Raw genomic sequence first — 22,268 nt, forward strand, 5'->3', positions numbered from 1 at the left:
TTGGGTTGGAAAGGACCATCCAGTTCCAATCCCCTTCCATGGGCAGGGATGTCTTATACTAGACCATGTTTCCCAATCCCCATCCAACCTGGCCTTGGGATAGGGCATTTACCACATCTGTAAATCCAAAGCATCCTTTGCTGCAAAGAAGTCAAATATTTTCTCCTTTTAGAGAATTTAGATATCAAAACACCCTGGAGAACTAATGATCTCTGGTTAGCTCAGTTTAATTTGGACAGCTCACAGACTGGTCAACTCCGTGCTCTACACTGAGTCATGCGCAGTCAGCACATTGCCTGATTCTGCACTACCTCACTTGGAAAAGCACCAGAGCATCTTCAACTTGTGGGGCAGAGAGAAAGAGCAACACTGCTCACTAGGCAGCCATAGCTTGCTCTTGAACAATTCCGCATAAACAAAAGCATCACAGAGCCTTTTAACTGGCTTTAGCCAGTAAGAACAAAGTCACCTCAGTAAAATAAGCAAAGTCTTGGCTCATTTCTACTACTCTCCCTTGCACTGACACAACTTTTTAGAACACACTCGCACAGCCCATCATGACTAGCGCAGAAAGAGATGATGACGCCGTTCTCTATCTCAGGAAAGGCTTTTTAGATTAGAACATCAGAGAGAAAAACACCTCTTTTCCTCCTTTTCCTTGAACAAATACTGCAGTTTGCTGGACTAAAAAGAACGTTTTAAACACAGCCCACATTTATGGTGGGTGGATTTGTACGTATATGTTTGATTTAAAAAAAAAAAGAATAATTTAAAACGGCATCTTAATTTCACAAGTCACACAAAGTGATCATAGCTGAACAAGCCGAGAGCTACAATATATACATACATACAGAACATTGTATTCTTTGAATTTAGAAAAGATACATAAAAAAACCCACACTGTGTTCACAGGCAGAATGTCTACAGCGGCAATAGCTACAAGATCACAGGTCATTTAAATAAACTCTGTCCCTCCATGACGCCTTCTGATGCTCTGAATATCCCACCATACCTGTGACCTAAACTCATCCTGCACCTATCTCCACACTTACTCCCCTCCCTTTTTGGCTTAAATAGGAAAGCGGAGGAGAAAAGGAAGCAGGAAATTTCCCTACGGGAACAGAAGGAGCTTTCACTAAAACTAGCAACAAGCCAGCTCTCCGCTTCAGCTTTCTTTCTCCTCCTGCTAGGCCTCTCTTACGCACTCAAACGCTCTTGTCCCCAATGGGGCTGAATGCTGGGCATATGCAACCCTTTAGAAAGGGGCTGTATAAATATTGCCCAACTGAGCTCTGTGCTTCCAGTGCAGGCTATACCTACATACCCTGCTCCCATGGTTTTTCCCACAGCTGACTGTACTGTGGGGCAGGTGGGAAGACAGCACAATTGGGCTAAATGAGAAACTGGGAGGAGAATCACAGAATCAACCAGGTTGGAAAAGACCTGGAAGAGCATCAAGCCCAACCGCTACCCCAGCGCTGCCAAGTTTACAATCAAACAAGGAAACAAATAAAGAGTTGATGTTTGTAAGCTATTCAAGCACAACCTGCAACAAACAGGAAAGAAACTGACACTGCGAAGCGCCCCGGGGGCCATCACGTTATGTGAAGCCACAAGTTCGCAGGAGACGACCGAGGTTCAGCTCAGAGGACCCGCCGTGCCCGAGCCCTCCTTCCTCCCCTCCCACCCGTCCTCAATGAGGGGGGCTCCACACCGCGACCGGCCCGACCAGCGCAGGGCACGCCAGGATGCCCATGGCCGTGTGCGGCTCTATTCCGCACGCAGCCGCGGCTTTACAGACCGCACGGGAGGCCGGCCGGGCCCGGGGACCTGGGGGCGAGGGGCAGAGCTTGCAGCCGGCACAGAGGAGGCCGAGGCCGGGGCCGGGGCCGGGGCCGGGCGCTGACTCACCCGCGCCGTGACCTTGTAGACGGTGTGCCCGCGGGGATGCCGCCGCGGCTCCGTCACCGTGTAGAAGCGGGCCAGGTCCCCGCCGCGCTCCCGCGGGCTCAGCATGCTGAACCCCCCCCACCGCCGCCGCGCCGGGCCGGGCCGGGCCCCGACACAGGCGGAAGCGGCGCCCCGGAACGCTCCGCCCCGCCCGGGCGGGCGGTGCCGAGGGCCCGGCCGGGTCCGCCCCGCCGCGGGGAGCGCCGGCTGGGCCCGCCGCGGAGAGCAGCGGCTGCGGCGGGGCGGGCGCGGTGCACTTACGGATGCTTCAGCGGGTGGGCGAGGCTGAGCCTCGGCGGGGCTGGAGAGGGAGACACCGCTTCCAGCTGCCGGTTATGAGTACCCCCGGTTCCTAACGGGCAGCTTGGATGTGGCCTTTTCCCGAGTCTTGAAAGCCTGCCTAGCATGGGGGAGGACAAGGGGTCATGGTCATAGAATCGTAGAATCATGGAATGGGTTGGGTTGGAAAGGACCTTAAAGCTCATGCAGTTCCAACCCCTTCCCCACGGGCAGGGACACCTTCCACTAGAGCAGCTTGCTCCAAGCCCCTGTGTCCAACCTGGCCTTGAGCACTGCCAGGGATGGGGCAGCCACAGCTTCTCTGGGCACCCTGTGCCAGCGCCTCAGCACCCTCACAGGGAAGAGCTTCTGCCTTAGATCTAACCTGAACTTGCCCTCTTTCAGTTTGAAGCCATCACCCCTTGTCCTGTCGCTGCAGCCCCTGATGAAGAGTCCCTCTCCAGCATCCTTGTAGTCCCCTTCAGACACTGGAAGCTGCTCTGAGGTCTCCACACAGCTTCTCTTCTCCAGGCTGAACAGCCCCAATGTTCTCAGCCTGTCTCCATACCAGAGGTGCTCCAGCCCCTGATCATCCTCGTGGCCTCCTCTGCACTTTCTTCTACAGTCAAATTGAGACAGTTAAAGGTGTTCTGCTAGGGCATGGCTGTGAGGGGTTTACACTTGGCAATGACCACCAAGTCCCTTTCAAATACAGGCACCCACATGGTGCCTACAGATCTTTAACAAGACCTTCCACTGACAGAGCTGGTCTGCCAATTCCAGTGTTCATTGTGTGCTATTTTCAGATATGCTGCCTTAAATGTAAAGAAAGGCTTGTTACACAGAAATGACTAATGGATTTCAAAGAGGAATGTTCACAGAAAGGCAAGTTCGATGGTTATTGCATTTCCATGTTTTGTGTTTAGTATCTTTTACAGATTCTTTAAGCTGTACCTGGACTCCTTCCTGCAGATGGGCCCTCATGTGCACATAGGTCTGCAAAACACTTTGGGGTGAGGGAACTCTCCAGGGTTTGGCATGGCTTCAGTTCAGAGGAGCACAACTTTGTGCTGCAAGACATTCTCCTTCGGTAAGATTATAGGCACCTTCAATTGCTTGGCTGTAGTGGGCTCTATACAAAGGTAGCTCTATGCCAATAGAGATCACACTTTAGATTATATAAACTGTTAGGATTATTTTCTCTTTTTTATCATTGTGCATCATTTAATAGCAGATGTTAAAAAAATCATCTTTTCATTACCAGGTCTCTCTGGTCCCATGCAGGTCTTTGACTGAAGAAAAATACTTAACTGCATTTCTTTTTAAAAGATCAGAGACTCTTGTACTGAAGCTCACAGTAGCAAGTGTTTCTCCTTGGAGGACAACTGAACTGCACTGAGAATCTTTACACCATTCCCAAACACTGCTGTGTAAATGAAAGGTCATCGTCTATAATCACATTCATTTTCTGAGTTCTAGATCAGATTCACTTCCATACATCTGGAAGCACAAGCTCGCGTTGGGTACATCTAACTTCATGGAACACCTCTGGGGAACACCTTAGAGCTAATTTGGTCTTGGTCATCATTCTTCTAAAGCAAGTTTCCAAGTCCCAAAGCTAAGATATGCATCAAACTCCATTAGATAGCAATTGTTTTCTTATACCACTGATGATGCAGTTGAAGTTTAATTGCAAGAGACTTTCCAAAAGGAGATCTTCTGTTTGGAGTAGTTTTAATGTACAAGTGAGGAAACCTAGTGTGAGGTTTGTTTAGATGTGAATTTTAGATCAGAATTGAAGAGGTTGGACAGAATGATCTGAAGGACATGATTTTATACTCATCTTCTTTAACTTTAGCTGTAGCTTGCAGCTACTCAGATGCAGTGGTATCACATGCAAAAGACAACCAAAGAGCTAGCTGAAAATACACTTCAATCTTGTAACTCAAAAGCTAGCAGTTTGGTGGGAGGAGGAAGGGAGAAGAAGCAGTAGGAGTAGAGAACAAGACAGAGAAGAGTATATTGCAACTGCATAACTCCATGGCTGAAACAAGAACAATAAAAATGATCAAGTATATGGAATATATTCCTCATGCAGAACAATGGAGTAGTTTGAGATTTTTCACTGTGGAAGAAGGAATAATATGAAGAGAGATGATAGTGGTCCATGAAAATCACAAGTGGCATGGAGAAGATGGACGGGGATGGACTGTTCAGTCTCTTTTAGCACCAGAACCAAAGGCCAGTGAAGCTGGTATGAAGGAGGTCATAAAACTAATGATAATGAAAGAGTTCTTCATATGAGTGCTAGACCTGCAGGACTCTTATCAGAGGATGTTGCTAATGCAGAACGTTTGCAAAGTCAAGTACTTGGGCGAGAAAGTCACTGAGAGTAACTAAAGAGACAAACACACCAGGCTTAGGAAATCTGCTGAGCTGGAAACAGCTGGAGGCAGGGAAATGTTCATTTGAAGTTTGCCCAGCCCCTGCACACCTCTAGGCATCTGCTGCTAACCGCTTTTAGAAAGCAGGAAACTGAGCTCACTGGACCATTGATCTGAACCACGGTGGCTGTTCTGATGTGCAGGATAATCAATCAAAACATCCCTCAGTGAGCCTCCATTCATTAGGGAGTTTCGAAAGCTCAAATGACTCATAAAGTAATTTGGCTTCTAGTTACAAACCTGAATTTGGAGATACCATGTTGAAGAATATCTCTGAACATGGTGCAACCAACCTAGATGCACAAAATAATAATTAGAGGAGACTAAATAATCCACAATTGAGTGTTACTGGGTTGCTAAGCCTTTCCTAGATCAAGGCAAGAAATAATAGCAACTTTGAGAAGAGAGACAATTTGCATTGTATTAATAGGTTAATCTTTTTCTTATCTTTTATTATGCTTCTTACACAATTCCCTTTCATGCTTAGCAGCAGATCTTCCTTTTCATTAAGGCTTACCTTAAAAAAGCTTTACCCCTTTCCTTTTTCCAGCATCGCTACTGAGATGACTATTATGGAAAAACCTTTGAAGTGGCAGAACAACTTGGGTGTCTTACGCAGGTCAAAATGAAGAAACTAACGGCATTCCATAGGAAGATTCCCTTTGCTCCTAAAAATAACAGCAGTTGTTGTTGCTATAGCTATGGCTTACTGTCTTCTATCTTAGAAACATACCTAATACATGAGAATGCTTCAAAAATTACCAGTACAGGTCTGGAAAGCATAGCTGGGAAGTCTTGTACTACCCACATATTATGAAGCTAATAGCTTTGCTCTCTTATTACAGTGCGAAGAAACTAACAGAAAATGGATGGGTGTTTTTACCTTTTGCCAGTAACTTGCATCCAAGAAGCGGAAAACCCGCGGTGGATTTGACATCTTGCCTACCTAGCGCTCCCCTCACCTGACTCATTCTTCTAGTTCAGGCTTCCCTACCACCCCTGGGAAAACCTTACAATTATTGTTGTTTAAAGTCACTTCCATGACACCAGCCACAGGAATGCAGAGCCAGTGTCGGACGCGATTGCAGTGCCTGCGCAGCATCAGCGCTATTTGGCACGATTGTATTTCTGTACTACGTTTCCTTACAGTAAACAGAGCCAGCATTCACTCCGTCCTTAGACGACCTCAAGCAAGCATGTTAACTGCTTAAGCAACATCGCCAGGGATAGGGAGGGCTGTTTATGCAGCTGGTAAGCAGCAGTGGGTCCGTCTGCAGGGCAAGCAGCTCTTCCACCCATCCCTCGGGCCAGGTCTCGGCAGAGCATATAATCATAGAATCCCAGGCTGGTTTGGGTTGGAAAGGACCTTAAAAGCATGCACTTCCAACCCCTGCCATGGACAGGGACACCTCACACTGGGGCAGGCTGCTCAAGGCTCTGTCCAACTGCGCATCTTCAGGGGCGGTTTAACCTGGGAATGTTAAAACACTTTCTCAGGTGAGTGAGTTTCGGTTTCTGCAAGCATTAAAGCCGGCGCTGCCGCCCTGACACAGGTACCTTAAAACACAGGGCAGCTCTCCCTTGACCCCACGGGGGCACAGTAGCCGCAGGAACATGGCGGCATGCAGAAAATACTACGTTAGCACATCTAAAAGAACAAAAACCCTGACACCCTGCACCCTCCAGCCCGCTCCCGCAGCACCCGGCCGCCACGACTCCCACCCGCAGCTGAGGCACCGCCTCCCGCCCCGCCTTGAGGGGCCCCCGGCCCCAAGATGGCGGCCGGGCTCCGGCACCGCCCTCTCGGGACAAACATGGCTGCCGGGTCGCCGTGAGCCCTGGACTACAAGTCCCAGGAGCGAGCGGGCGGGCGGGAGGCCGCGGGGCGGGCTCGGGTGTCGCTGGCGCGGGGTACGCGGCGCGGCGGCGGCAGCGGGGGCGGAGCTGGCGCTGTCCTGGAATGACCCCCTCTGGGGGCAGCGGGGGTGCGCGGAGCCGATAGCGGGTCTGCCCTGGGCCGGGCCCGCACCGGGGCCCGCCGGGAGGTAAACGGGTCCGGGGGGGTGAGCGCTGGGCCTGCAGCCGGGGCGGTGCGGTGCGGTGCGGCGGCGGCCGCTCTTCATCCTCCTTCTCCAGCCCCCGGAGGCCGAGGCGGTCTGCGTGCGGCTCCCTGCAGCTGGCGTGGTGCCGGCGGCCGTGGAACCGGCCTGATCGGGTGCAGGGGCCGGGGAGCGGCCCTGCCGGACGGTTGGCAGCAAGAAGCGCCCGTAGAGCAGAGCGGGGCCGCGGTGCGGGGTTCCGCGGAGCGGGCGGCGCCGGAGCCTCCCCAGAGGAGCGGCGGCTCTTCTCTGCCTGCTCCATCCCATCGCCGAGGTGCCCTGGGCCGTGTTGTGCTCCTGTGTCTGTCGAGCTGCTTGTGGTGGGTGTTCGCGGACAAGCCGGGTCTTGCAGAACGCTGTATTTAGGCTGCGCGGCAGGGAGGAGGTTCTCGCTTTGGTTCATCTTCAGGCGCTTCGGTGTCTTTTGTCTGTAAGCTCAAAATATGCCTTCCTTTTTAAACAATGAGGAAGCCGGGGCAGAGCGATGGCCCTCAGACATCCTTCCTGCTTTGCATTTGGTTTTGACACAGACGTTCTTCTTTTATGGAAAGCAACCAACCAACCTCCCCCGTATTTTCATGGCTTTAATTGCTAAGCTGTGGCTTTCCCACCTGCAAAAGAAATGAAAATCCAAGTCTTTAAGCTGTTGCCAGAGATTCCATGAGAGTTAGTACCTCTGTTTCCCTGTCCTGTTGGCACTGTGGCTTGATCCAAGTCAACAGCTTTTTAAGCAACTTAAAGGAAAGTGGTTTCTGATTCCTTTCAAGTAGCTTTATCATAAAGTTAATGCTGCATGAAGGAATGACTTGTTGTAAAGGTCGTTCCACTGAGCACCTGAAAGATCTGAGAGTGGAATTCGGTAAGGCAGAAAATAAGTTGTAAATAGTTATTCAGTTGGGCAGGGTTTGGAAATGAAATGGCATTTGTAAATCTGAAGGGGAAGAATACACGATTGCTTCGTCAAGTCCCACTTTGTGTATTATTTAGATAAAAGTTTAAATGTCTTGTATGTATCTGAAAAGGTTTGAATATCTTGTATGTGTCAACCTGTGGAGAAGGAGTAGTTTGTATCAGCCATGTCCAGGATGACTTGAGTGTAGGTAATTCAATCTGTGCTTTCTTTGGCAGACCCCCCATGCTGGCCCGTCATGTGCAGAGGCTGGGCAGAGACTGCATCGCCCACTGGAATGGTTCTCAGATACTCACCGTGAGCAACCCGGTTTACAGCTGTATGAGATGGGCCGGACACTGTCCTTGGGCCTCGTTTCCACTTCCCATTCCAGCTGATTCCTCAGCAAACTGGAGACTCCCTCCATTTTTTGGACCTTGGAGACAGTTTCAGAACTGTTATTGGCAGCTTGATAACTTCATGCAAAGTTCTTGCTTTCACCTACCCAATCCCAGTATGAAATCTGAGGGAGAAGAGCCACTGACAAAGAAGAGAAGAGTCAGTGGCCAGCATGATATTTCAGCTCCTGAAAAAGAAACAAACTTCTCTGATCAGAAGGAAGGGTTGTGTCTTTCTGTAGCACGGAATGAAGAAAAACATAGCAGCAAGAAAGGTAAAAGGTGGTCTTTGTTCATTTTCCTTCTTTCTCTGTAAAGCTAAACTCATCTAAGCTATAAGCAATCTTGCCTGCACCTTTTGAGTTACTGTTTTTCTTGGCTCCTTGGTCAAGAAAACATCTGTCTTAAAAGCCTTACAGTTTGTAATGCTGTTTGGTGTGTCACACTTGCGTTCTGTGCTGCCACACAGCCTGCCAGTGCTAGGTTCACTGTGGCTGGAAGTAGAGCAGTCAGTTATGGGAGGGATTGCCCTCCTGGGGAGTCCTGAGTTTGGTTCAGACAACTCTCTCGGGTGTCTTTTGCCACATCCTGTCTGTGAACTCAGGAATCTTAAAGCAAAAAGATGTAGATAACTTGCTGTGGGGCTGAGCTGGGCTGGCAGTTGTATATAGCTTTGTGCCTGGTACTGTACCTGAGCCTGTAAGCCCTGCTGGACCTCAGCTGGCTTCTTTCCAAGCCACTTGGTTCATGAATTTTGTAAGTGGAAAAATACATATCTGAAAAATAATTGGATACTTAATGATGGGTAGATACATTCTTAAAACCTTCCATATAATAAGTATGAAACTAGGAATGGCAGAAAGGTAAAACAAGCCTTTTTAGAAGCTGTTGGTAATTCTGAGGCTTATTAATGTTTTTAATTTCTCAGTCTCAAATCGGGTTCATTATCTGGTTTGGGACCCAGTTGTAGCGTATGTCTTGAGTTTTTCAGATTGTACACAGGCTAGAGGTGAACATGTTTATTGATTTATAACCCCTTCTTAATCATGTATTGGCAGATCAAGATGCCCATGTCCGGTTCTAAGGGTGTATCTCAGACTGACATACCGCATCTCCACTGAGGAGGTAGTGGCAGAAGGCAGCGTAACACTGTGTCAGCAGACTGGATTTGGTTTACCAGTTTGACAGCATTTCTACAGGGAGCAGCAGGGTGGCGTAGTCTGACCACAACCATTTCCTTAGGACATACCAAGCAGTTTGAAATCCAGGGCATCTAATGATTTTGTTTTGGGCCTGGGTTTGTTTGGTTTGGTTTTTACTGATGCTTATATAAAGTTCATCTTGAACCATGGTCTAAATCACTGCTACTCAAATAAGCTTTTAGAATTGATTAAGCAAAGACAAACAGTTGTCAGCAGAATGATTTCTAAGAGCAGTAAAAACTCATATGGTATATTACATAATTTTTTCTGCTTCATGCTCTTTTAATAGGAACCATCAAAAGACACTGGGAATATTTTTGCCAGCACAGCAGAACAATGAAAATCATTGAAAATAAAGAAACTGACCAAAGCAGTACAGGAAGTGAGGCAAAATTTGATTTTACAGTCATGTCCTACAATATCCTCTCACAGAATCTGTTGGAAGATAACTCCCACCTGTACAGACACTGCAGGCAACGACTGTTAATCTGGACATACAGGTTTCCCAACATTCTACAAGAAATCAAACAGCTGGATGCAGATGTGAGTAGACAATGAGCATGTGGACGTTTCTTTAGGACCGATAAACTGCAGTAGCAAATTGTTGCTGTTCTTTTTGATGGGTGGGTTGTCCAGTGAATCCAACTGAGCTATTAGTTATGTCGTGCTTAACACTAGCTTTGATTTATGCTTATGCAGTTAGTGTATTCTGTGCAATCCGAACATGGAGCAAAGGCAAACTCTACAGTACATACCACTCATAGTTACCTTTTTTGTCCATAATTCCTGGAATGGTCTTTTTGGCATAACTTTGTTGCCCTTCAGGAACTCGGTCCTTTGTCAGAGTCCCAAGGTGGTTGTAAATCTGTACTGCAGTGTACAGACAGAAGGCTCCAAGATGCTCAGAACTTTAATGGAGTATTTCGAGGTTGATCTTTGGTTCAGGTTATAGTACAAACCTTGTTGTCCACTCTGTACTTAATGGAAAGTGTGCCCTTGGTCTCTTCATCCCACTGCTGTGGCATTTAGCCCTCCCCTAAACTGCTGGGAATGTATTAGCAGGTGGCTACTTTGATTAAATTGAATTTCACATCTGAAAATGTGCAGCTGGCTGAGAGAGGGTGGGAGGAATTGGGGCCCTTTTCCCAATCTTAAGGAGCGCTTTCTATAGGAGACTGAATTCTTTTGTGGAATTATGACGGCAAAAAGCCTCTGAATTATTATTTTTATAGTATACCCATACAGAGTGTCCAACAGAGGTGATGTGGTAATATTTTGATAGATTTAATAATCTTCTAATTGTGAACTTTTGCTTCAGGTACTCTGTTTACAAGAAGTCCAGGAAGACCACTATAGAACAGAGATCAAGTCAAGTTTGGAATCCCTGGGTATGATGAAACTTTTATGACCATAGAATCACAGAATCCCAGACTGGTTTGGGTTGGAAAGGACCTTAAGATCGTCTGCTTCCAACCCTCCTGCCATGGGCAGGGACATCTCACACTAGACCATGTTGCCCAAGGCTTTCTTCAACCTGGCCTTGAGCACCACCAGGGATGGAGCATAAGAATATGCCTGGTATCTTAAACAGATGCTGACACATCAGAGAAGATATTAGAATAGGTTTCCTGTAGTATCTAAATTGAAGCTAGACAGGGCAAAAAGGTTTTAATTATTTCTTGAGATAATCTCTATTTATACAATGATATTTTATGTTTGTCATTGCCTCTCTTGCAGGGTATCACTGTGAGTATAAAATGAGGACAGGGAGGAAACCTGATGGCTGTGCTATTTGCTTCAAAACTTCCAAATTTAGCCTGATTTCATCAAACCCCGTGGAATTCTTTCGCCATGATATTCCACTCTTGGACAGGGACAACGTGGGATTGGTGTTGCTTTTGCAGCCTAGATTTCACTGTAAAACTAACGCTGCAATCTGTATAGCCAATACACATCTGCTGTATAACCCAAGGCGTGGGGACATCAAGCTGACCCAACTTGCAATCCTCCTGGCAGAGATTGCTAGTGTTGCTGCTCAGAAGGATGGTACCTTCTGTCCAATTATCATCTGTGGTGACTTCAATTCTGTTCCTGGTTCTCCATTGTACAGATTTATAAAGGAAGGGAAGTTAAATTATGAAGGCCTCGCCATAGGAAAGGTAGGCTATGCTTTTCACTTCTCACAAGTAAAGGTTGATGCTGATTAAAAGTATTACAGGATGTTTGTATCCCTGTGTTTAAGCATCCCTGTCTTTAAATAGGATAAAATAAGGGCTTAAGTAAACACCTACTGTGTACTCCATTGAAAGATGACTCTTGTTTTAGACAAACTTTGAATTACAGTAGCTAGAATAACTGTAAAAGCAAAAAATGCAATTAGATGCTGAATCTAAACTGTTTCAGGTTAGATGGGTTTTGTTGTAACCTCTTGTTAATGTAGCTGTTGGATGTGTCAAATGCTATTTAATAGAAAGTAACTGGAGTACATACAATGAGAAAACATGGGGAAAAATAGCCCCACTGGTGTCTGTTGCTAGTGAGTAGTTGTTTCAAGCCCTGCTTCAACTTGGCTTGCTCCCAGAAGAATAAGCATTGTGAAGATAAAGTGTCTGCTGGGGAGCTGTGTATACTCAGTCCTGTTACGTTGATAAGTGTTCTTGGTAGTATCTCAGCTTAGTGTCACAAGAACTGGCTTGAAAAATTGGATAGCTGCAAAAACAAAGGGGGTGTGTGTAAGGGTTGTTGTTACTTTGACAGAGATTTGACAAGCCACGATAAAAGATTTATTCTAAGGGGCTGTGGCTTTTTTTTTTGCCTTAAACTTTCCACTCATTTCATGTTTTTCTTAGGTCTCTGGACAAGAACAGTTTCCAAGGGGCCAAAGAATTTTATCTATTCCAATCTGGCCCCCAAAATTGGGTATTTCACAAAACTGTGTGTATGAAATAAAACAGCAACAAAAAGAAGAGAATGCAGGTCAGTTACTGGGTTGATGAATTTTGTGGACCTTTGAAAACATCATTTGGGTAGCACTGAAAAACATGTTCTGCTCTAGTGGAGGGGGAAAGCAGTGAGACTTTAGCTTGCCAGACTTCCCTGTTGGGCTCATTTGAGTGTGAAGTTATGGCTCACATAAGCATTTGCAAATTTGAATCTTTAGAAGATAACAGAAATTGCCCTTCAGGAGCTGGTGCATATTCTTTAAACTGCTGTGACTGAATCATGAAAGCCAGTTGTGCTGTGACTGGGAAAAGAGAGATGGAAGAATGCAGCACATGTACGTAGCGTGAATCCACATTCTGCTTAAGTGGTTATGTATTAAAGTGAAGGCAATTTATGGAACAAGTGGGAAGAGCAAGTGATTCCTTCCTTACTACATCTTTCATCCACCAATTTTAAATGAATGGGACATAATTTGGAAGTCTTTGAAGGGCATATTACAAATGGAACAGAAGAATTTAATCCAGTTTATATCTTGCCTGCTGCAAAGATACTTGTGTCTAGCTTTTCTATTGATCTTCAATATTGGTCTTTCTTACCTCTTATTTTTAAATGCAAATTGAATGCATTTTTTGTTTTACAGGAGAAAAGTTGGAAGCAGGAAAACTGGACAATGCTCAGGAGATTGTAATAGCATCTGAAAAGTATGTGTTGGGGGATAAAAAATGGAGTTCCTGTGCTTAGACCAAACTTGTTTGTGATTCCAGATGTGGATAGAAGATGCTCACCCAACCCAGTCTTGCCCATCTGGGTTAAAAATCATTGTCCATTTAAACATGCGAAGGCTGATCAGGCAGCAAAGGACTAGAAATGGAATTAATGGAGTGTGGGTTCTTGCAGGAACCTGCAGATACTATTTCAGAATGGAGAGGCAAGGTGTCAGTGCTGTTTAGGGGGCACTTTCTGTCTGCTTATTAGAAAATGTCTTTGACATTTTTGGTTACTTCTTGACATAAACAGAACATTTGCTCTGTCGTGACATTGTAGGAAAGCTGGGAACTTCTTCATTGCTCATTCTTTCTAGGAAAGACAAGAAAATAAGGTTCTTTTCTTTGATTCCTGTTCAGGGTGTCTTCAAAACTGCAGCACCATTTTAAGTTGTCCTCGGTCTATTCTCATTACTTTCCTGAAACTGGGATCCCAGAAGTAACAACTTGTCACTCCCGGAGTGCTGTCACCGTGGATTACATTTTCTATTCTGCAGCAAAGGATGCTGCTGCTGCCCGGCCAGGTAAAGAAATGACTTTCTAATTGTTTTCACCAAGTGCTATATGGGAGCATTTGGATGCTGTTCCAAGGGAAATGCAGTGGTAATTCAATCCATATGAATTACCTCAGAGGTTTGTGGCAGTGCTTTGAATGTCAGCTGCTATCTGAGAACTGAGGCTGGGCTTGTGATCTCACCACGCTTGGGCTTGTAGTGCCACGCGGGGCAGACTTTTCCATGTAACCGACCATTGCCGTAGTTGCCATCTCAGCAACTACGAGAAAAGACCTGAGGGCCCAGAAAAGCAGCAGTGTAAGTAGCACCTGAGAATTACTGCTGTCAGTAACTCCTGCAGGGTGGTGGTGAGCGAACCTACAACAAAGCAGTGTTTCCAGTCATGAAAACGGCAAACAGCAGTTTATGATGTGCATTAAAAGGGTTTCTTAGTTACTTCTTAGATAGTCTTGATGTAACATCTGTCAAGTAGATGACCTCTGTGCTGTCTTGCTCTGAGAGCAGTCCCTTGCCCGTGTCCAGTTGTCACACTCTTGATTGTAGTTGCAGCTAGAACTCACCAGATGGTGCAAGAAAGACACGGTACCTCTGCGGGTTTATTTCTTGATGGGTAACACATCCATCCTTTACTGCTTTGTGCTCTCACCGTGGATATTTCCCAGCAGTGTGCTTTCCATGTCATCAGTAGTTCTGTGTTTTATGCCGTCATCAAAGGTCACTGCACAGTGCGGTGCTATCAGATTAATGGCTCTGCAGAACTTGGAACAAAGAAACCTGGATTCTACTCCTGCTCCCACTGTAGATTGCAACAGATTTTTATAAATTAACATTGTTTCTAATATGTGAAATAAAAATACCCCTTTCATTTCTCGTGCATTGAGACTAGATTGTTAGAATTCAGTGAGTCAATGCACAAAAGTCTAATTTATCCTAACATGCACAGTAAGTACTACCTTAATGTAAAATACCACACACAAAAGCTTCACAATACAGAAATAAAAGCTTTGACTGAAAATACAGGATCTGAGAAGTACTTAAATGACTTATGAATCCTGTGTGATTTCAGAGTGCATCCTGTGCACAACTTAATCTTAATTCACTTGCTTCTCTATTTTTGTTGCACCATCGTTGCCCCAGCAGAGCTGTAGCACTTCTTCCTTTCTGCACTTGTTTTTCAAATAGATTCTTCACCCCACATCACAGTACAGAATGGGACAAACCTGGAACTCTCAAACTAGGTTAAACCGGTGTAGTTTTTATTCATTAGTTCTTCAAAACTAGAATAGTGGTTGCAGAGTGCTGAGCTGACATTAATCACTGCATGCAGGCCAAACTCTTTCCAGCAACAAACTGCTCCTTTGTAGACACGCAGGTGCTGTGCCAGATGATAAATTTGGCGCAAGGACGTGTGTGCTCTAAAGCTACCAAGGCATCTTCGCAGTGGAAAAGCTTTTCTTCAGAGCAGCAGTAAACAGCTGCTGGGTTGTTAGAGGGCTGCAAAGCTGGCAGGTGCCAAAGGAGTGAAGCTGTTGAACTATGTGAGGAGTTGAACAGTTGCTGGATAATCCTTTAAAATGTGCCTGCTGGTAAGTACCAGCTTCAGCCAGGAAGTCCTGGAATTGCTGATCACTTCCATACAGAAAGTATTTTTGTCAAAGTTACAGCTGCTGTTCGTGCTGGCCCTGAAAGCACTCAACCTGCTCAGCATCATCCCTGTGCTCTGCAGGCAACAGCTACGGTTGCTGACTAGTTGGCTCCACTCAAGTAGATCAAGAAGTCTAAAAGTTTGATGCATCATGGAAGGATTTTGTTCTCAATGGAATTTCCTGAGTTGGAAAAAAACTTATGATGGTTTTCTGTTTGGTTTTAGGGGGTTGTTTTTTGTTGTTGGTTGGTTTTTAGAATCATAGAATCAGCCAGGTTGGAAAAGACCTTTAAGGTCAAGTCCAGCTGTTCCTCAGCACTGCCAAGTTTCTTCTTTAATGAGGGGACAAATATTTTAAGTGTGGTATGTAATAATAAAGGCCGGGCAGGGACAGATGACATTAGAGTAGGGGTCTGCTGCAGGCCACCTGACCAGGAAGACTGAGCAAATGAGGTCTTCTATAGAGATAGGAGCAGCCTCATGGTCACAAGCCCTGGTCCTCGGGGGGGGACAACACACCAGCAATAAGCAATCCAGGAGGTTCCTAGAATGTATTGATGATAAATGCCTTCTCCAAGTGATAGAGGAGTCGGTGAAAAGAGTGGTTGTTTGCTGGACCTTGTTTTCACCAACAAGGAGAGGCTGGTGGGGAATGTGAGCCTCAACATGTCTTTCGGCAATTAGGAATAGGTAGTAGCAGGAAATAATGGAGGAAGATCCCTTTCTGATGATGAACAGTTAGGAAGGGAAATGCCAGAAGGCTTTCACCCTTATGAGGAGGAGTTCCTGCCTGGTGGAGAACTGGTCTTGATGATACCCAAGTAAAAGGTTATGTAAACCAGTAACTCTCAAAAGATGCTTAATTTTGCAAGTGTCAGCTCTGTTGGGCACTGCTGTTGTGCTAAAGTACAGGCCTGGACTGAGGCTTTTTCAGAGATACAATGAACAACTCAATCCCTTTCTACCTCTGCAAAATGGAGGGGTAGTGTCCTGAGTGCTTTGGGCTGTACTGACTGTAAGCCCTGCTGGGGGAGCAATCATAAACCAGAAGAATTTCTGAACTCCTTATTGGTGCTGTTACATGGAACAAAAATGACTTTCGGATTATTTGTGCCCTAGGGTTTTCCTCTTTCCACAGGTGTGTGAAAATGTGATTCTCAGCCCCCACTGATGGACGTTCCCGTGTTTTGTTGTGTTTTAACCAGGAGCAGAGGATTCTTGTCGTGGAGGTCTGAAACTCCTTGGCAGGCTGGCACTTCTAACAGAGAAAGATCTTTGGACTGTTAATGGTCTTCCCAATGAAAATAACTCTTCTGACCACCTGCCCTTGCTAGCAGAGTTCAGGCTCATGGAACGGTAATACCCAAAGGACCTTTTGTGTAGACGAAGCTACCTTCACCTTCTCGCTCCATGTGATGATCACTGTCTCTTTGAAGGTTAACTCAAGCACTGCTGGTCCGGTTTCAGTCAGTTTTTTGCATGCTGAGTTGTTAGTGTTGTGTAAAGTAGACTTTTTAAAGAGACTTTTTTTTTTTAAGGTTGAAATTACTTTATGAAGCTTTTAAGGCCAAACGAAAAGATTTTTACATTTGCTTCCTCTTTGATAACGGAAAACAGCTGTGCCAGCCTCGAAGCGGCATTATTTTTCATGAAGATGCTGTAAATGGTTTTTATTGTAAATCAGAGTAAAAATGATTATTCTGAGAACCGTGTGCTGCTTCATAGACTCATGGAATGGTTTGGGTTGGAAAGGACCTTAAGATCCTCTAGCTCCAACCCCCAAGCAAGTGTGGCTGTGTGCACAGCCCATTTTCTAATGAGCAGAAGATCATGTGTTATGACACCAGTGCTCTGTAGCCACTCCTATCTAAATACTTCTGCAAAGGAATTCACTTAGACTGTAGTCAGGCTGGAAGCTGCGGGATTACCCCTCCAAAGGAAGAAGCTAGCTTTGCAATAAGGCAGAGTTTTAAAGGTTACTTCTTAAACTTCTAAAAGCTTAACTTTGAGTAGCATTCACTGGCATCTTCTTTAGACTGCCTGAAATAAAGCCGAGTGTAATGAGCACAGAACCTAACAGAACCCTGATCTACTGCAGGAACAAAACAATCACTCCTTGACATCTTGAGGCTTCATATGCATTGAACAACTGGGGGAAGGGAGTTTGGTTTGCCATGGAGTTATTAAAACTGGCCAGCTGTATATTAAAATGACAGATCCTGAGGTATTAAACGATCAAGATTTGTATTTACTCTCACAATGCACTGACAAACACACCATTTCCAACATTAAAAGACTTCCTGAACAGTAAACTTGCAGGAAACAAGTCCAGCAGCATGTGGGTATGTATGTAAAACTGCCTTAACAGTACCATTTGGAGAACTGTCTTTCAGTGTAGTGCTGAAAAACCCGCACCCACGGTCCTGAGATCACATTCAGATGTGTTTGGCTCCTAGAAACATTTCTTTGTTCATTCCTTTTGCTGACTGCAGAATTACAACTGCAGTTACATTGTGCTTTGAGAATAATGCAGTAAGTACAGCAGTAACCACAAAACCAGTTGAATTGAAAAAGGCCTTCAGAGTTCCATTACAAAATATGGTTACTTACCACAGAATGTGGAGGGGGGATATTTTTCTCATAAGTAATTGAGAATAAGGATCTTCCCTCTCTTGGAAGACGACTGCGTATTCGATACTGGATGCTGCTTGATTTAAATATGAGTATTCTCAAAGCTGGAGCTGATAAATGCAAACATACTTGAATAAATGCAACCAATTTCTGGATATATACAGGTTACAGCTAAAAAAGCTGTTGTAGCAACTCAGCTGTAGCAACTCTTGTAGCCTAAGGCGCTTTGGTAGTCTGGGGGACTCTTGTGTTATCTTCACAGCAGACAACTGTGAGCTCCTGTGTGTCTGCACCCTCGGCAGCACGCAGGCAGCTGAACAGGGGAAGGTAGGGAACAGAAAAGTGCTGATCTTTGCAATAAGCTTTGTCACTCCTTGAATCTAGAAACAACAAATAGCTTTTCTGGAATAGAAACAGAACGGGACCAAAATTAACCGTAAGTCTTAAAGAGAAAAAGCCCCTCGAACTACCATGATCCTTTTATTGAAGTTTCATGCTGTGCATATACATACAAGTGATGTAAAAAAAACCCCAGCCCAGAAGTCATGCGTGTTTCCTACATTATTTGACCACTTTGCAGTCACTAGAACCACACTTAAGACAAATGCCATCATCGTGAAGAGTATTTCAGCTGAACTGCAAAACAGGAACCAAAAGCAAATTGTCACATGCCTCTACAGCATTCAAAAGTTTCAGTGCTAAGTTAGAGGTTAAAATAACTCAAGTGTGGTGGGCAGTGGTAAAAACTATACACAACCACCATTACTTGAGCTGAAGTAAACCATGGTTTCATAGAAAAAGCTTGCGACGTATCAGGTAACTTTGTGCTATAGGCTCCAGCTGATCAAAGTAAGTTTTTCACATCATTTTATCCAAGGGATACATGGAAAACACCTGTATAGGTCACAAGATACTAAACAGCACAAAGTTTAACAGTGAAACGCTGCCGCTGGTGTAAATTGTACAGGAATTCCTACCAAAAGAGTATTTCCCTCTTTTCAACTTCGCTCCTGAACCACAAAAATCCTGATGGTGAACACAGGAGTGGAAAAGTTGACAGAAGGAGGAATGGGAAAGGCCTCCCTGTAATTGATATGGTAATTTGTATAAACAAGTGTATGTAATACATTAGACAAGTCCTTCTAGACTTTCTGCAGGCTCATTAGTAGAAAGCCTTCCACTGGTTGTAGAAGGTTGCTGGGTCTTGGTATTGTCCTCCTGTCCTAGGTAGGGGAGATTCATTTACTTTTTTGAGCAATGAGGTCTGTGTACAAGCAATCATCTCCTGTATTCATTCAATTGCTGACTGACAGAAATGTTCTAGGAGCTTAAATCCTTCAGTTTGAGTAGGCATTACTGTCACCGTCTTACAATGTCATGCCTTCATTGAGATCCCAAAAAAGTCAGTCCCCAGGAGGGGAGGTACACAAGGCCCATGGCAGTATCATCTACAAGCACAGCACAAAGGGTAAAGGCTGGACTTGTACAATAATCCAGTTTCTATTTAGGCACCTAATGAAATAGTTTCAGGAATGCAGCACTCATCAGAGAACTTCACTAATGCGAAAGGCAGACCCCGGTGAAAGTCTTACCATGTCACTTGAGAAGGCCGGTGTCCATCAAAGGTCCTCAGCTAAGTCTTAGAACAAAAGGACTGAGTAGGGAGGAAGCAGACAGGCTTGATTTTCACCCATTTCAGCCATTAAAGCTTCCTTATTCAGGTCTAAGCTGTTGTTATTACTACAACACACAGAGGAAAAACTCCCTACAGCAGCACGGCAGAAGGTTAACTTCAGCCTGCAATGTCTGATCTCAATATAAGATGTCAAGGCATCACCATCTGAGACTGCTCAGCCTTTCAAAGACAAGGTTCAAAGCTACACCAACTGCTGAAAGAGAAGCATGTGGGCTCAGGTTAGCATTATTCCAGGAACATATACAAGAAACAGACGGACGGAGAGGTGAATGCTTGTCTCTACAACAGCAATCTCTCTGTTTTGTGCTTCAGCAGAATAGTCCAGAGAGATGAAAAGCTTGTGACAAAGTATAAAAAACTTAGGAAAGTTTAAAAATTCATTATTATCATCAGTTAAAAACCCAAACCCTCCTATCTTGCCTAATAAGATGTCAGTGTTTAAGAATACACTTTGCATATTACTATTACTTAACAGCTTTCAGCAACATGCACAAAATAGTAATAGGGTGGCAGTAAAACATCCAGTGCTGGTTTAATACTACCAGAAATGCTGGGAAACAGTACAAATTAGTTACAAAACAACAATACTGACAGGTTTGCATATCTATTAAGTTTAGTGAGGTAATTTTGAGACTTTAAAAACCCATGCCACTTCTGCACTGCTTGGTTTTATTGCTGAACTGAATATTAATACTGACTAGGATTTGTTTTAACTGCACTGCACCCCAGCACATCTTAACACTAAGAATATTGATTTCTTAGCTACTACCCATTTTGCTACTACCCAGCAAAATGCCCAAGTTCAGTTTATACTTGTAGAGGCAAACTGTATTTGCAGAAAGTCTCTCACCACTGGAGTCATCTGCTACATGATGAACGGGAAAAAACATCATATCCTGGCAAACCTCATTGTAGGTTCCTCTGCACTGATGCCTTTTCTATAAACTGAAATAGAATAAATACTGCCACCAAAACCAAATTCCCGCCCCCCCTTCTATTTTCTAGGTAAAACTTGCACCATAAGAGTCCAACAAGTTAATAAATTGTCCCATTCCTTTCTTCCTTCCAACGAAGTGCAGGTAAAGTGCAGCGGGAAGCACCAGGAAGCCCTCTGTCCAGCATATGGCTTTGTTAGATGCGGAGCTGGTAGCCGACCTCGTTGAGCGTAGCCAGGTCTCCCTTCTTGTCCACCATGGCAGGCCTGCGAGCAAAGGAGGGAAGAGGGTTCTGCTCACCAGTAATGCCACACGGCCATGCAGGAGCACAGGCAGCAGTGGCCACCTCTGACTTCAGAACAGGGCTGACTAGGTTCAGTTTCCTCGTCATAGGCACGATCCTGCTGGATCTGTCAGGTGAACCAGTGTGACTGTGCTATTCCTATGGGTTCTCCCTGAAGCCAAGCACCAGTGAGGAACAAGCTGTCCCATCCTGGGGTCCTGGGAGTGCCCCTCTCCTGAGCTGAGAGAGGGCCTAAATGAGCAGTTAAGAGCAGACACATCCTGCCCAGGATCTACCCCAGGGCACGACTCCGGGTTTTAGAATGAAGTGGAAGCAGCTGAGAGCAAATAGGCAAAGCCTCTCACATGGCCACAGCATGTTGTTGCTCTGAATCTCCCCTTTCCTCTGGGCTAGGTCCATGTGAAGGGCTGCAGCCCACCAAACAGAATCATAGAACAGTTTGGGTTGGAAGGGACCTGCAAAGCTCATCCAGCCCAACCCTCCGCAATGAGCAGGGACATCTTCAACTCGATCAGGTTGCCCGGAACCACATCCAGTCTGGCCTGCAGTGTCTCCAGGGATGCGGCATCCAGCACCTCTCTGGGCAGCCTGTAGCAGTGTTTTACCATCCTTATTGTAAAGATTTTTTTCCTCACATCCAGCCTGAATCTCCCTCTTTTAGTTTAAACCCATCGCCCCTCGTCCTGTCACAATAGGCCCTCCTTAAAAGTCTCTCCCCACCTTTCTTATAAGCCCCTTTAAGAACTGAAAGGTGCAACAAGGTCTCCCCTTAAGGAGCCTTCTCTTCTCCAGGCTGAACAACCCCAACTCTCTCAGCCCTTCCTCACAGGAGGGGCGCTCCATCCCTCTGATCATTTCTGTGGCCTCCTCTGTACCCTCTCCAACAGGTCCATGTCCTTCCTGTACTGAGCACTCCAGAGCCGGATGCAGGACTGCAGGTGGGATCTCACAAGAGCAGAGTAGAGGGGTATAATCACCCCCCTTGACCTGCTGCCCACGCTCCTCTGGATGCAGCCCAAAATTTGATTGACTTTCTGGGCTGCAAGCACACATTGCCCACCCACATCCAGTGTTTCACCCACAGAAATCTTTCATCAAACAGAAGACACAAGATGAACTCCTTTCAGTCTCCAGGCATCTTGTGTTGTGATGCAGTCCAGCCGTTCACCGCAGTAATCCCATGCACACGTGGAATGCTGTTAGGTCATTAAAGTGTATCAACAAGTGGACCACGTGAAACCTGGAGACGGAGCCATCAGTCTCTCCCTATTTAGCAGGCAATGGAAAAGCTCCTGCAAAGCTGTCAAACCAAAACAATCCTGCTGATGTATATAGCCTATGGAAGCGTCTAATCCAGGACCTCACTCCAGGCTCTCAGTTATTTCACACTAAGCTGTATGTTTGCTTTTCTAAAGAAAGGCATGGTTTAAAATACATTTCTCCTCATAGACTCTACAGCACATGCACTCCACTGCAGAAACACGGCTTAAAGCCCGAGTAGTACAACGTGAAGCTGGTGATGGCTCCAGTGCGTTCCTGCAGCTCCTCAGATCTGGCTTCCAGCTCTTGAGCTT

At 45.5% G+C, this 22,268-nt stretch overlaps 3 protein-coding genes across 11 annotated transcripts in view; 1 reads left to right on the forward strand and 2 right to left on the reverse strand.

Moving 5' to 3' along the window:
• The window catches only part of RPS6KC1 (ribosomal protein S6 kinase C1), a 91,486-nt gene extending 89,424 nt beyond the window's left edge, over positions 1-2,062 (reverse strand). For 3 of the 8 annotated variants that reach the window (XM_061475426.1, XM_061475425.1, XM_061475422.1), the window contains exon 1: positions 1,912-2,062. In XM_061475426.1, coding sequence (XP_061331410.1) covers positions 1,912-2,016 — 105 coding nt within the window. In that variant the 5' untranslated portion in view covers positions 2,017-2,062. The remainder of the gene's footprint in view (positions 1-1,911) is intronic. The other 5 variants (XR_009747240.1, XM_061475423.1, XM_061475429.1 and 2 more) reach the window with 5 other exon arrangements.
• Positions 2,063-6,596: 4,534 nt separating this feature from the next.
• Positions 6,597-16,835, forward strand: ANGEL2 (angel homolog 2). Of its 2 annotated transcripts, none has more exons than XM_061475450.1 (9): positions 6,597-6,718; positions 7,901-8,334; positions 9,551-9,804; positions 10,580-10,649; positions 10,999-11,420; positions 12,111-12,249; positions 12,860-12,905; positions 13,329-13,492; positions 16,334-16,835. In XM_061475450.1, the coding sequence occupies exons 2-9, from the start codon at positions 7,908-7,910 to the stop codon at positions 16,486-16,488; spliced, it is 1,677 nt and encodes a 558-aa protein (XP_061331434.1). In that variant the 5' UTR covers positions 6,597-6,718; positions 7,901-7,907; the 3' UTR covers positions 16,489-16,835. The 2 variants fall into 2 exon arrangements, with proteins under 2 accessions (XP_061331434.1, XP_061331433.1); XM_061475449.1 differs by having other exon boundaries at positions 12,111-12,237; positions 12,845-12,905.
• Positions 16,836-18,226: 1,391 nt separating this feature from the next.
• VASH2 (vasohibin 2) overlaps positions 18,227-22,268 on the reverse strand; it is a 37,233-nt gene continuing 33,191 nt past the window's right edge. Inside the window, exon 7 of the mRNA XM_061475456.1 lies at positions 18,227-20,656. Within this exon, the coding sequence (XP_061331440.1) occupies positions 20,587-20,656 (70 nt within the window). The 3' untranslated portion in view covers positions 18,227-20,586. The remainder of the gene's footprint in view (positions 20,657-22,268) is intronic.

Source organism: Pezoporus flaviventris, unplaced genomic scaffold, assembly GCF_033815535.1.
Source record: "Pezoporus flaviventris isolate CSIRO_AGI_PZ_B2104156 unplaced genomic scaffold, CSIRO_AGI_Pfla_v1 ptg000083l, whole genome shotgun sequence".
Classification (NCBI taxonomy): Eukaryota; Metazoa; Chordata; class Aves; order Psittaciformes; family Psittacidae; genus Pezoporus; species Pezoporus flaviventris.

What these genes read in the sequence shown, in the direction of transcription:
- ANGEL2 (XM_061475449.1), top strand. Translation starts at nt 7,908, where the DNA reads ATGCTGGCCCGTCATGTGCAGAGGCTGGGCAGAGACTGCATCGCCCAC. An exon ending in ACAAAAAGAAGAGAATGCAG is followed by an intron (nt 12,238 to 12,844) that starts GTCAGTTACTGG and finishes TTTGTTTTACAG; the next exon opens with GAGAAAAGTTGGAAGCAGGA. An exon ending in TGCTGCTGCTGCCCGGCCAG is followed by an intron (nt 13,493 to 16,333) that starts GTAAAGAAATGA and finishes TGTTTTAACCAG; the next exon opens with GAGCAGAGGATTCTTGTCGT.